The 12,500-nt window shown below is 40.6% G+C and overlaps 1 protein-coding gene across 5 annotated transcripts in view; it reads left to right on the top strand.

Annotated features, from left to right (window-relative positions):
* The window catches only part of ATP8A1 (ATPase phospholipid transporting 8A1), a 324,895-nt gene that overhangs the window by 116,853 nt on the left and 195,542 nt on the right, over positions 1–12,500 (top strand). For all 5 annotated transcript variants that reach the window (XM_075347005.1, XM_075347007.1, XM_075347004.1 and 2 more), the window contains exon 7: positions 4,158–4,198. In XM_075347005.1, coding sequence (XP_075203120.1) covers positions 4,158–4,198 — 41 coding nt within the window. The remainder of the gene's footprint in view (positions 1–4,157; positions 4,199–12,500) is intronic.

The raw sequence follows: 12,500 nt of genomic DNA, 5'->3' as shown, positions 1-12,500 counted from the left end.
ACCCCATATTTTTTTTACCTTTTAAAGTTGGGGTGCGTCTTATAAAACGAAAAATATGGTATATCAATAAAGAGCAGTTGCTAGCAAACACCGCAATGGACTTAGACCCTAATGGTATAATTTTTATTGAGGCTATGTACACTATAAGGTGCTTGGTTTGAACAGTCATTTTGTGTGACAGACTCCCCTTAAGATGTACATGCTTTTTTTAACTGTATTTATTTAAAGAGAAGAATTTTATTGGCATAGAGCGTATGTGTTAGGAAGACTCAATGTTCCCTGAAGGATTTGGAGGATAACCTAATACTCCGTTCTCCTCCCGGTACACACACACATCCTGCTTAAATATAGAAGGCTTATCCTTAATGAGATACAGAAATAGTGAGAATTTTTACACCCCTCGCTGTGATGGAATTTTTTAGGGTACATGGATCATCTACAGTTTGGTTTAGTCTTTAATATTTGACATCTTTTATTTTTTGGTCACTTTGATGTGTTCAAATTATAGTTGCTGCCTTCCTGCATATCAGCTGACTGATAATGTCTCTGCTTATACACAGATTACCAGTATTAGTATGGCATCTCACATAATTAGTAATATATAATTTGTTGTGACAGGTTTCTGGCTGGTTAATATCCACTCATTTACTATTTCATTATTATTTTAGGGTTTACATGTTGTCCTTACATACACGACTCACAAAAAGTTAGGGATATTTGGCTTTCAGGTGAAATTTCTGGAAAATGTAAAAAGTTCACTTTGCAGTGATATTTTATCATGACAGTAGGGCGTAGAAGCATGCAATGGTGATTTCCTCATCTCAAACAATTTAATGGAACAAAAGACAACAATAGTGGGGGTATACCCCCCAAAATATCAGTGTTTCAATATCCTGTCATGTGGCCTTGAGAATCAGTTACATCTTGACAACGACATCTGCTGTTCACAAGATGGGATCCCACTCGTCTTGAAGGGTGGCACTCAGGTCATTGAGGTTCTGGAGTACAGAGTTACAAGCCTCTACACGGTGACTCAGTTGATCGCATGGATTTCTATGGTATTCAGGTGTGGAGAAAGTGCAGGCCGCTCGATTTGTTGTACCTGAGCCTCCACCAGTCGTTCCATAATGATGCGACCTCGATGAGCTGCAGCATGGTCATCCATGGAGGTGATATCAGGCCTGTGTTGTTCATGCAGAGGCATGATGACTGGATTAATGATGTTATCCTAGTAGTAGGAACTTGTCGCTGTGCCATTCACACAGTGAAGGGCAGTTCTGTATTGACTAGACACACGTGCCCACACTAACACCACCACCACCAAAGGCTCGTCTGGTAACAACAGTGGCTGATGCACAGTGCTCTCATTGACATTTCCAACATCGTTGGTGGCCATGATTTCTTCTCAGTGTGAAACGACTTTCACCAGTGACCAACACTGAGGTCCACTGGTCCCTCATCAAGCATTATGATGATGCCTATGTGTGGTGGTGTGATCAGGTACCCTTGCAGGTCATCTAGCATGCAGACCATGCTGATGTAAATGGTTTTGAATGGTCTGATGTGACACTTGGGTGCCTCTCACCTCCCTTAAATGTGCCTGTAACTGCTTGGCATACCTCATCTGGTTCCGAAGGCCATTGTTCACAATGAAGTGGTCATCAGGGTGGTATATTCTCAAAGAACATCCACTTCTCTGCCTGACTCTTCGAGTCTTTCTGTATCTCTGTTGCAACCTGCTGATGACACTCTAAGCTCAGTGTCCACTTCCGTCTGAGAACATCCTGCTTAAACCCTCGTAATGTCAAGGTACTGTTGAACAATTGTCAGGTGTTGTCTTGGTCTGATGATATCAAAATATAAGCAGCATAATGAGGAGGATTGTTTAAAATACCAATTCCAACTGAATCTCAAAATGTTTTGGGCATTCCTGGAACAAACACCTGTTGTGAATTTTGCCATTAGGTTCCTTGTTAGAGAACAGCAAGTTGCTCAGACAATGCTGAAACATTGACCAGGTGGACATGTGCATCCCAAAGCTTAGAGAAGGTCACATTAAGTTCACCAGAAAAGGTTAGAGAGCATTTTAGAATCATCCTGAAATTTCACCTGAAAGCCAAATATCCCTAACTTTCTGTAAATAGTGCATCTTTATAGCAACCAATGCTCCCCATTTACTGCATGTTCGTAAATTTAAGACCTTGCATTGTGGCTCCCTGCAGCAGCCGCTAGAGGAAGCATTAGAGTTTTTCTAAATACTGTTTGTACATTGAAATGAATAATAAACCAGTATGCAGGGAACGTCACAGCTCCCTCTAGTGGTGGCTGCGGACAGCTTGAATGTTAGGTTTCAAGTCTGTAGAGCTTTTTCATATGTGGAAAACGAGAGTTCTACCATTATCACATATTATAAAGTTAATCAGTAAAGCATGTTAAACCTAAAACCACATGATAAAAGGCAGAGAATTACTTTAAGGTTAACCATATACCTGAAAAAATATACTGACCCTTTACAAACAAGCTCATGTATAATTAATGATAACTTCTACAAGGTGATAGTACAGTATGTAAGATTTTACATTCGTATCATTGACTGTATGACCATTGAAATTGGGCACTAATAAATTTTTTAAAGTGCTATTTCCATTTTCTAATTTTGGAATTGTCAGAAAATTGCTTGCATTTACAAGTACTATCTAATTTACTTCTTGTTAAAAATTGTCGTCCTTTCTTTAAATGTCACTTTTTGTTCAGTTTGTTGCTTTGGAGAGCGACCACTGCTGCTAAACAGCAATGACCTGCACGGTGCTTACATGCTCTTTTTATGGAGTTTTTAAAGTTGACCACAATCGCTGGAGCACTCTTACCACCTAATCCCGGCCAGCTTCAGAGCAGTGCTTACAAGCTAGACAGCAGTGGTGTTTGGTGTCCTAGGCCACAAGCTGTAAGCAGAAGAAAAGTGTTAATATCTCAAAAACAGCTGCAAATTTTAAAAAGCATCCAATTACGAAAGTGCTAATTTTTAAAAGCACATTCTGATAATATCCCTCTATGAAGATGGGAGTAACACTTTAAAGGGAGCCTGTCACCAGATTTGGTGACTATAAGCTGCGGCCACCACCACTGAGTTCTTAAATACAGTTTTCCAGATTGCTGTATATACCGTAAGTGTCCAGGCCACTGTTAAGAACATTAAAAAACACTTTTATGATACTCACCTAGGGTGTGGTCTGGTCCGGTGGGTGTCGCTGCTCTCCGGTCCAGCGACTCCTCCCTCCAGTCCAGTGTCTCCTCTCTATGGCAATCGCCATCCTTCTTCTTCTGAGACTCGTGTGCATGACGCATCTACTTCACGTACACTAGCTGGCATTGAGGTCCTGCGCAGACACACTTTGATCTGTCTTACTCAGGGCAGAGCTAAGTATTGTAGTGCGCATGTGTGGGGGATCTTTAACCTTTCCTCGTGATTACGCATTACAATACTTTGATCTGCCCTCAGCAGGGCAGATCAAAGTTTGCCTGCGCAGGATCGCAATGTTGGCTTATGTGGATGACGTAGATGCGTCATCCACACTGGGGGCTTGGTAGAAGGACGACGGAAATCGCAACAGAGAGGAGGCACCGGACCACTACCTAGGTAAGTATTCTAAGTGTTTTTTACATTGTACAGAGCGGCCTGGGCTCCTATATACAGTATTCTGGAATGCTCTATAAAAGGTCTCTCTGGTGGTGGTGGCCGAAGGTTATAGTCGCCAAATCTGGTGACAGGTTCCCTTTAAGTGGGTTTCTTATGACTGAAGGGATGGTCCCATGCAGTTTATCAGATGATTGAGGCCACGTTGCTGGTTTTTCTTGCTTGCACCATATGGAGGAAAACTCCACAGTTTTCAACCCGGTCCATGTTCAAGCTCATAGCTGACCGGCACCAGCTAACATTTGGGCACTTTTGCTGTCCCCTATTTTATATATTTTTTTTCATTGTACCTAACAGTCCCAATGAAGGGTGTATATACAATGCGGGCTTTATTTCCAAGTGTCCTAGATTTGTTATACGGTAACCTTAATACCTGGGTTGTTCTTGGGTTGTGCGTATCTGTGCTGCCATTTATCACATCCATTTTCTGTGATTTTAGAACCACTGTTGTTTCCTTTTGCAGTGTTACGGAATGGAGCGTGGGAGATTGTGCACTGGGAAAAGGTTTGTTTCATTTGCTCGCTTTGTTAATTAGAGAACATTCTACCTGTTACAATAGTTTCATTGTCTCTGTGGAGCCATTAGAAATTTCTGACAGTGAAGGACACACGAGCGACAGTCGTAACGATAGATATGCATTGTATTCTGGAGAATAGGATATTTTATGTGTTCAGCGACTGCACAATGACCCCTTGTAGAGACCCATAAACCATAATATCAAGAAGGCAGAGTATGAAGGCTGTACAGAAGTGATGGAAAAATACAATGTTCCCTTACAAATATTTTTTTTTACCTTTTTATAGTTAGTTTTTAATCATGTAAAACAAGTTACAGGTCACATCAGAAGAACAATGGCCAAGACATTGGTATCATTTGGGAATGTTCCCCCATATTATACCTCATATGCCTGTTGTGGTCACATACGATGGCACACGTGTCCTTTCTTACCGCGGCCCTTGGCTTGAGATATACTTAGATGATTGGTGCAACAACATCGACAGAGTAATGCAAAACACTTTTTCTTTCTCAAAGCCGATCTGGTGCCATTCTTCTTTGAATAGTTCATGTCAGGAGGAGAGAAGGGTATTAATTAGTTAAAAAAAAAAAAAAAAGAAAAAACCCTGGTTCTAGCCTGGAATTGATCCCGGGTATCTGTTCGGACGCCAGTCCCCATACAAGTCTATGGGGGCCAGAATCCGGCGCTTTAAAGTAGTGGTAATAGGAATAGGGGGATTAGAGCAAGCACGTTATACCTACCAGTCTCTCATGCGAATGTAACTCTACTTCCGGAGCCACTTATTACGCTTCATACATATGCACTGCTTCCCCTGCCCACCGGCATTCCCCTCGTCTCTGATTGGTTACAGGCATACGGTCTGCCACCCTGTGTGACAGTGTGTCTGACGGCTTTCAATCACTTATGCTGGGTGTTTTTATAGTGGTCTAAAAATAAATAAATTCAAAACTTGTGTTTGTCAATATGGGTTAGCTGCAGTTGAAGAAAAACGTGCTCACTCTGCGCTGCCGTGAAAGACCTCTATAGGAAGGATCCAGGACACATCAGTAGATAGAAGCTGTTTATTTCAAAGCCTTCTGGCGTCTTCTTCAGGATAACCACTTGATTGTGATTTTTCCAGAAGAAGAAGCCAGAAGGCTTCTGATGTGTCCTGAATCCTTCCTATATATGTGTTTCACAGCAGTGCAGAGTGAGCAGTTTCCTTCAACTGCTGATTTTTTTAATTTTTTTGTACCTCTGTGTACATTGCATATCTCCAGAAGCCCTACATCTTATACACTTGTATTGTTGTGTCATACACAACTCTCACCGGTGAGCAAATCCAGTTGACTACTATACCCACTAATCAGAAGACCCTATTGCGCCTTTCTATCCACCACATTGTATTCATCCAATCCTTCTCTAGGAGCTTCTTGGATGCCATGTTGGCATCAGTCGTGATGGTGCCCTAGGCCTGCGTAATTGAGACCAGTTACAAGATCAGTTAGATTCAGGACACTCTGCTATAACAATTCCCAAACACCAATTGTTAGAGAACAAAACCCATACCACACCGATTGAATTATGTATCAAGAAACATTAATAATATTGTATAACAATCATAAGATTATAATCATCAATGTGGGGGTATAGTGGACAAATGAGACCATTCAGATTTAAATATATAGCACCAAAAAAGAGAACCGAACAAGAGGTCATAAAACACACATATTCTTTATTGATATTCAATTAAAAATAAACATTTTATGCATATGTTTTTAAAAAACACAACCATTGACTGGAAGAAAAGGGCGTCACGAAGGTAAATGTATGTTTGAGCATACAAAGGTATGGGTAAAGTGCAAAGGTTAAAGAAAGTTATTTCAATATAATTGTATGTATGTAAGAATAAGGATATCAAGCACTAGAGGGAAATGTGGCCAGAGGTCATGCCACAATAAATCACCCAGTACTTGTAGCCACCAAAGCAGCCATTAAAACCAGAGTAGTTTACCCAGACCTTAAATTATCAGTGAAAATTCATAGAGGGAACCAGTACTATATAGCGACAACCTGATAATCAGCCAAACAATCAAAGTGTCAAAATCTGCACAAAGATACACATAGTAGTGAAATATTTACGAGGTAGTTAGTGGAGTACTGCTTCCTAAGTGTAACATGACGCCCACCCCGACGCGTGCACGTTTCGTTGCCGTCTTCAGGGGTGCGCGCGTCGGGGTGGGCGTCATGTTACACTTAGGAAGCAGTACTCCACTAACTACCTGGTAAATATTTCACTGCTATGTGTATCTTTGTGCCGATTCTGACACTTTGATTGTTTGGCTGATTATCAGGTTGTCGCTATATAGTACTGGTTCCTTCTATGAATTTTCACTTCGCATACTTTTTATACTTGTGCTTTATGTAAAGCATGTGCCCAGTTTGTAGTTTCCACTTAAGTAAATCCATTTTCATACACTTTGAACAGTAATAGGTAATTAAAGAGAGTGCCTGGAGGGCCTATTCTGTCCTTCGTTACAGACTTGGATTAGCCTTGTGTAATGCCTCATTTTTCCTGTGGGGGCGCTGCAGGAAAATGGAACACTTACTGCCTGATTTCCCCATAGATTACAGCAGATTATTGCTGGTTCTAGCAGAAGGTCCGTTTTGGCGGCATGGATCCTTCTAACTTGCATGAATTGTCCAAAGCGCACAACCCCTTTTTAAAAGTGTTTTTGATTTTATTACCTACTAGCTGTAGTACCCGCCGTTGCCCGGGATAGTAACTGTCTCTCTGTCTCTCTCCCAGTCTCTGTCTGTGTGTCGCTGTCTGTCTGTCTCGCTGTCTGTCTCTTTCCTTGTCTGTCTGTCTCTCTCTAGCTCTGTGTCTGTCTGTGTGTGTCTGTCTGTTTCTCTTTGCCCGGGCTGTCTCTTTGCCCGGGCTGTCTCTTTGCCCGGGCTGTCTCTTTGCCCGGGCTGTCTCTTTGCCCGGGCTGTCTCTTTGCCCGGGCTGTCTCTTTGCCCGGGCTGTCTCTTGGCCCGGGCTGTCTCTTGGCCCGGGCTGTCTCTGTCTTTTTCTGTCTCTCCTTATTTGTCTCCCCACCGACATCTTATTACCTCACACATAAGCTTCTTAAACTAAGTTTATTTTGTTCCTATAGGAACCACTGACAGTTGCTATTTATAGCCTGTAGCTCCCACCTCCATTCAGTTTAATAGAGGCAGGATTTTTGCAGAGTAAGTGTAAAGCGTGGGGTTAAATTTTCCCGCCCAAACATAGTCTCTCGGCATCCAGAAGCAAGGTCCTTATATTGGGGTTTTTTATGCCAAGTAGGATGATTGTTTTGTATTTTGATGTTAATGGATGTTTTTTTTTTTTCTGGAAATTGTCCCAAATTCCAGGAACTGTTGAGAATCTTGTAAATGATAAGAATTTGTTCTGCGGGTGTGAGATATAATGGCCCAGTGACTGAGACATTACTGCGTGAGTGGCTTGTTGTTCACCGCTATAATGGAGGCGCCCAGAGACACATTGAGCAGGACGGATGGTAATGCAGTTATGTTAATGGCAGCGCAGATAAATCTTTAATGTGTTCTTCTGAGTTCACTAACTGAAAATAATTGATATTCATTAGGACAGCGCATTGTAGCTCCTTATTTGCCTTCCTTGCTCCGTTTCACTTCTTTTTTTGTCTTTTTCAATCTGAGAACAGTCGATCTTATTAATTAATAACACCGAAAAGTCATTTGCTTTGGAATTAATTAGTATGTCTTTTGTATACTGGCGTTTCTATATAGACATACCACTTATTGTATTTTCACTGGCATATTAATGGATTTCTTATGCTTTCAAAAAGTTTCACAAAGACCGCACATATTATGCTTTAATGTTTAGTAGGATCGAGGCACAGAGGTCATTATATGTCCCATGTATTATTAAAGGGGTGTTCGCAAATTCTTAAATTGCTTTAACATGAAAATAAGCAAGTTTGCAGCTGACTTGCTTTTTCTATCTGCTGTCATTTTCCAGAAATAAGAGCTTTTAACTTTCATTGTGTAGTTTTTTTCCATGGAGCTTGGCCATTAGTGCTTGGCCAAGAGTGTGCAGTAGCTACATTTCATGGACAGCGATTGCCTCCTAAGATACCTTTCACCTCTCTTCAGTCCATTGATTTTTATACATCAGTTAGTGCTCACCTCCTTTCCTCTCAACTCCTGACAAGCTGCTGTTATAAATCTTGCAAAATCAGCAGCCCTTCATCTTTCATAGGACTCCTAATCATGGCTCTTGCTATCTAGAGCTTTGTGCTTGTTCACATATTCGCTGTTCTAAATATAATATTACAGGGTATATACTTCAGGACAAACCATTGATAGCTGAATGTATTCTAGCAAAGCCTGTACTGAACTTTATAGTTCTACTAATACTACGGCTGTACAAACAGTAAGTGCTAAGATGTATGCAAACAGAATATCTGACATTTAAACTGCATTATTGCCTTATAGAATATGCTTAGAAAAATGAAGGTATATAGTTCATAAATTGGCCAATTCATGTGAGCCCATCTACCACAGCAAGGTAATCTTTGTTTGATGAGACCCTAACCTAATTTCATACCTCTCCTGGAATTGAAGTCTGCAAATTTATTGGCAGGTAGGATCCAGTACTAATTAAAAACTTCCTAGGGCTTACGGTAGGGGAGTACAGTCAGGTACAAGAGGTAGTTAATTAGTACAATAATATGCTACAAAAAACTGACCAGCCACTGCAAATTGAACAAAGTATAAGTGTATACAGGTGCATGCTGCTAGGACTACACGATACACAAACAAAAGAATATAGCAGCTCTCTGTATGCTCTAAGATATATGCAAACATAGAATATATGAAGTTTAAACTGCATTAATCATGGCTCTCACTGCCTAGAGCTGTGTGCTTGTTCATATACGTGCTTGTTCATATACTCTCTGTTTAAATATAATGTTACAGTGCACACACATACTTCAGGGTAAATCACTGATAACGGAATGTGTTATAGCAGAACCTGTGCTGAGCTTCACCGTTCTGCTAATACTACAGCTATGCCAGAACTGTCACTCAATAAGCAGCGCCTGCCCAGCCAGAAACCAGGAAGTAAGGAGATTGCACAGCTTTGAGCTGCTCAAGTGATAACTTGTGAACACCCCATTTAAGCCAAAAGTGTGTAACATTAAGGCTAAGTTCACACAGGGCGTCTTTTGCTGCGGTTTTGGTGCGTTTTTGAGGTCCCAAAGATGCACCAAAATGCATGCGTTTCCTTCCCCCAGCAAAGTCTGACATTTTGATTTTGCTGTCCACGCTGGGCATCTTTTGTTGGCTGCATCTTGGCTGAGTTTTTGAAGATGCAGCATATCAATGCTTTTTGTGTTTTTCCAGCGTTTTTGAGTCCTTCCAGTCAATAGATTTGACTTAAAAAACGCATTGGGCGTAAAAACACGTCAAAAACACATTGCGTTTTTTGATGCGTTGTACCACGGTGTGTTTTTGGTGCCTTTTTTGTAACAAAAACACTGCATCTTTCTGGTAAAAAAAAAAAAAAGATGCCGCATGTGAACATATCCCAACTATAAATTAGATACGTTTTGTGTACGGTATATACATCAAACACTAAGGGATACAATATAGGAATTTTCACATTCACTGTCGCCAAGCTTTGGTGGCTTTTACATATAGTGATGACTCATGCACAACTTTTTGTCCATCTAAAAAGACCAACACCGAATGAGCAAAATGCTTATTAGTCGGGTGTGATGATTTAAAAATCATAGTTCCTGGCAGTGCTATGTAGAATATAATGGGTATTTAGCTGCACCCCATCAAAGTCATCCATCCCCACCCTCCCCTGTATCCTCCATACACCAGTATACAGATACTTAGTGATGTGTTATGCTAATGCCAGCTACTAAATCAGGACCAAATTCTTTCTCCTACTTCCATTGTTTGTAGGTCCATTACATTCGTTGACAAATGTGGATCATTATTTTCTTTAATTTCTAGAATCTTTGAAGTCGACTGTAAAGTTTGTATTTTTCTTCCAGTCTGATATCGATTGTTTTTAAAACCAGAATCCTCAGTGTTGTCCATAATAAAGCTCTCTGAACCGCATATGATACCACGGGACGCGCTGCAGAGACGGCTGCTGCTCACTATAATTGTGCTGTGTCTTTAAAATGAACAATGGTCGATAGGATACTGAGCGGTAAAGATCAGCGCTCCCAAAAGAATCATACAGTAATATATCCATGTGTTTGGCTGAGGCTTAATAGGATCTCTCCAGGTAGCTGACCTTACTAGACTCTCATTTTATGGCCGTATGACCAGGATGAACGGCGTATTTATAGCTATCTGTACAAAGACTGTGCATCCGCTGAAATATATATAATATATATATATATATATATATATATATATATATATATATATATATATATATATATATATATATATGTATGTGTAATTACACACAGTGCAGACCAAAAGTTTGTACACATCTCATTCAAAGAGTTTTCTTTATTTTCAGGACTCTGAAAATTGTAGATTCACATTGAAGGCATCAAAACTACGAATTAACACATGTGGAATGAAATGCTTAAAAAAAAAAGTGTGAAACAGCTGAAAATATGTCTTATATTCTAGGTTCTTCAAAGTAGCCACATTTTGCTTTGATTGCTGCTTTGCACACTCTGCATTCTCTTGATGAGCTTCAAGAGTAAGTCACCGGAAATGGTTTTCACTTCACAGATGTGCCCTGTCAGGTTTAATAAGTGGGATTTCTTGCCTTATAATTGGGGTTGGGACCATCAGTTGTGTTGTGCAGAAGTCTGGTGGATACACAGCTGATAGTCCTACTGAATAGACTGTTAGCTGTTTTTTTTTTCTTGCCATAATACAAATTCTAAGTAAAGAAAAACGAGTGGCCATCATTACTTTAAGAAATGAAGATCAGTCAGTCCGAAAAATTGGGAAAACTTTGAAAGTGTCCCCAAGTGCAGTGGCAAAAACCATCAAACGCTACAAAGAAACTGACTCACAAGAGGCCTGCCCCAGGAAAGGAAGACCAAGAGTCACCTCTGCTGCAGAGCATAAGTTTGTCCGAGTCACCAGCCTCAGAAATCGCAGGTTAACAGCAGCTCAGATTAGAGACCAGGTCAATGCCACACAGAGTTCTAGCAGCAGACACATCTCTAGAACAACTGTTAAGAGGAGACTTTGTGCAGCAGGCCTTCATGGTAAAATAGCTGCTAGGAAACCACTGCTAAGGACAGGCAACAAGCAGAAGAGACTTGTTTGGGCTAAACAACACACGGAATGGACATTAGACCAGTGGAAATCTGTGCTATGGTCTGATGAGTCCAAATTTGAGATCTTTGGATCCAACCACCATGTCTTTGTGCGACGCAGAAAAGGTTAACGGATGGACTCTGCATGCCTGGTTCCCACCGTGAAGCATGGAGGAGGAGGTGTGATGGTGTGGGGGTGCTTTGCTGGTGACACTCCTTGGGATTTATTCAAAATTGAAGGAATTGAAGGGATACTGAACCAGCATGGCTACCACAGCATCTTGCAGCGGCATGCTATTCCATCCGGATTGCATTTAGTTGGACCATCATTTATTTTTCAATAGGACCTTGACCCCAAACACACCTCCAGGCTGTGTAAGGGCTATTTGACTAAGAAGGAGAGTGATGGGGTGCTACGCCAGATGACCTGGCCTCCACAGTCACCAGACCTGAACCCAATCGAGATGGTTTGAGGTGAGTTGGACCGCAGAGTGAAGGCAAAAGGGCCAACAAGTGCTAAGCATCTCTGGGAACTCCTTCAAGACTGTTGGAAAACCATTTCCGGTGACTACCTCTTGTGAAGCTCATCAAGAGAATGCCAAGAGTGTGCAAAGTAGTAATCAAAGCAAAAGGTGGCTACTTTGAAGAACCTAGAATATAAGACATATTTTCAGCTGTTTCCCACTTTTTTGTTAAGTATTCCATTCCACATGTGTCAATTCATAGTGTTGATGCCTTAAATGTGAATCTACAATTTTCACAGTCATGAAAATAAAGAAAACGCTTTGAATGAGGTGTGTCCAAACTTTTGGTCTGTACTGTGTGTGTATATATAGATAGACAGATATATATATATATATATATATATATATATATATATATATATATATATATATATATATATATATATATATATATATGAGGTAGGTAGGGAGAGAGAGATAGAGAGAGAGATAGAGATATAGATAGATAGATAGAGATATAGATAGAT

Source organism: Anomaloglossus baeobatrachus, chromosome 1, assembly GCF_048569485.1.
Source record: "Anomaloglossus baeobatrachus isolate aAnoBae1 chromosome 1, aAnoBae1.hap1, whole genome shotgun sequence".
In the NCBI taxonomy this organism is placed as follows: domain Eukaryota; kingdom Metazoa; phylum Chordata; class Amphibia; order Anura; family Aromobatidae; genus Anomaloglossus; species Anomaloglossus baeobatrachus.
This window is presented reverse-complemented; position numbering and strand designations above follow the sequence as displayed.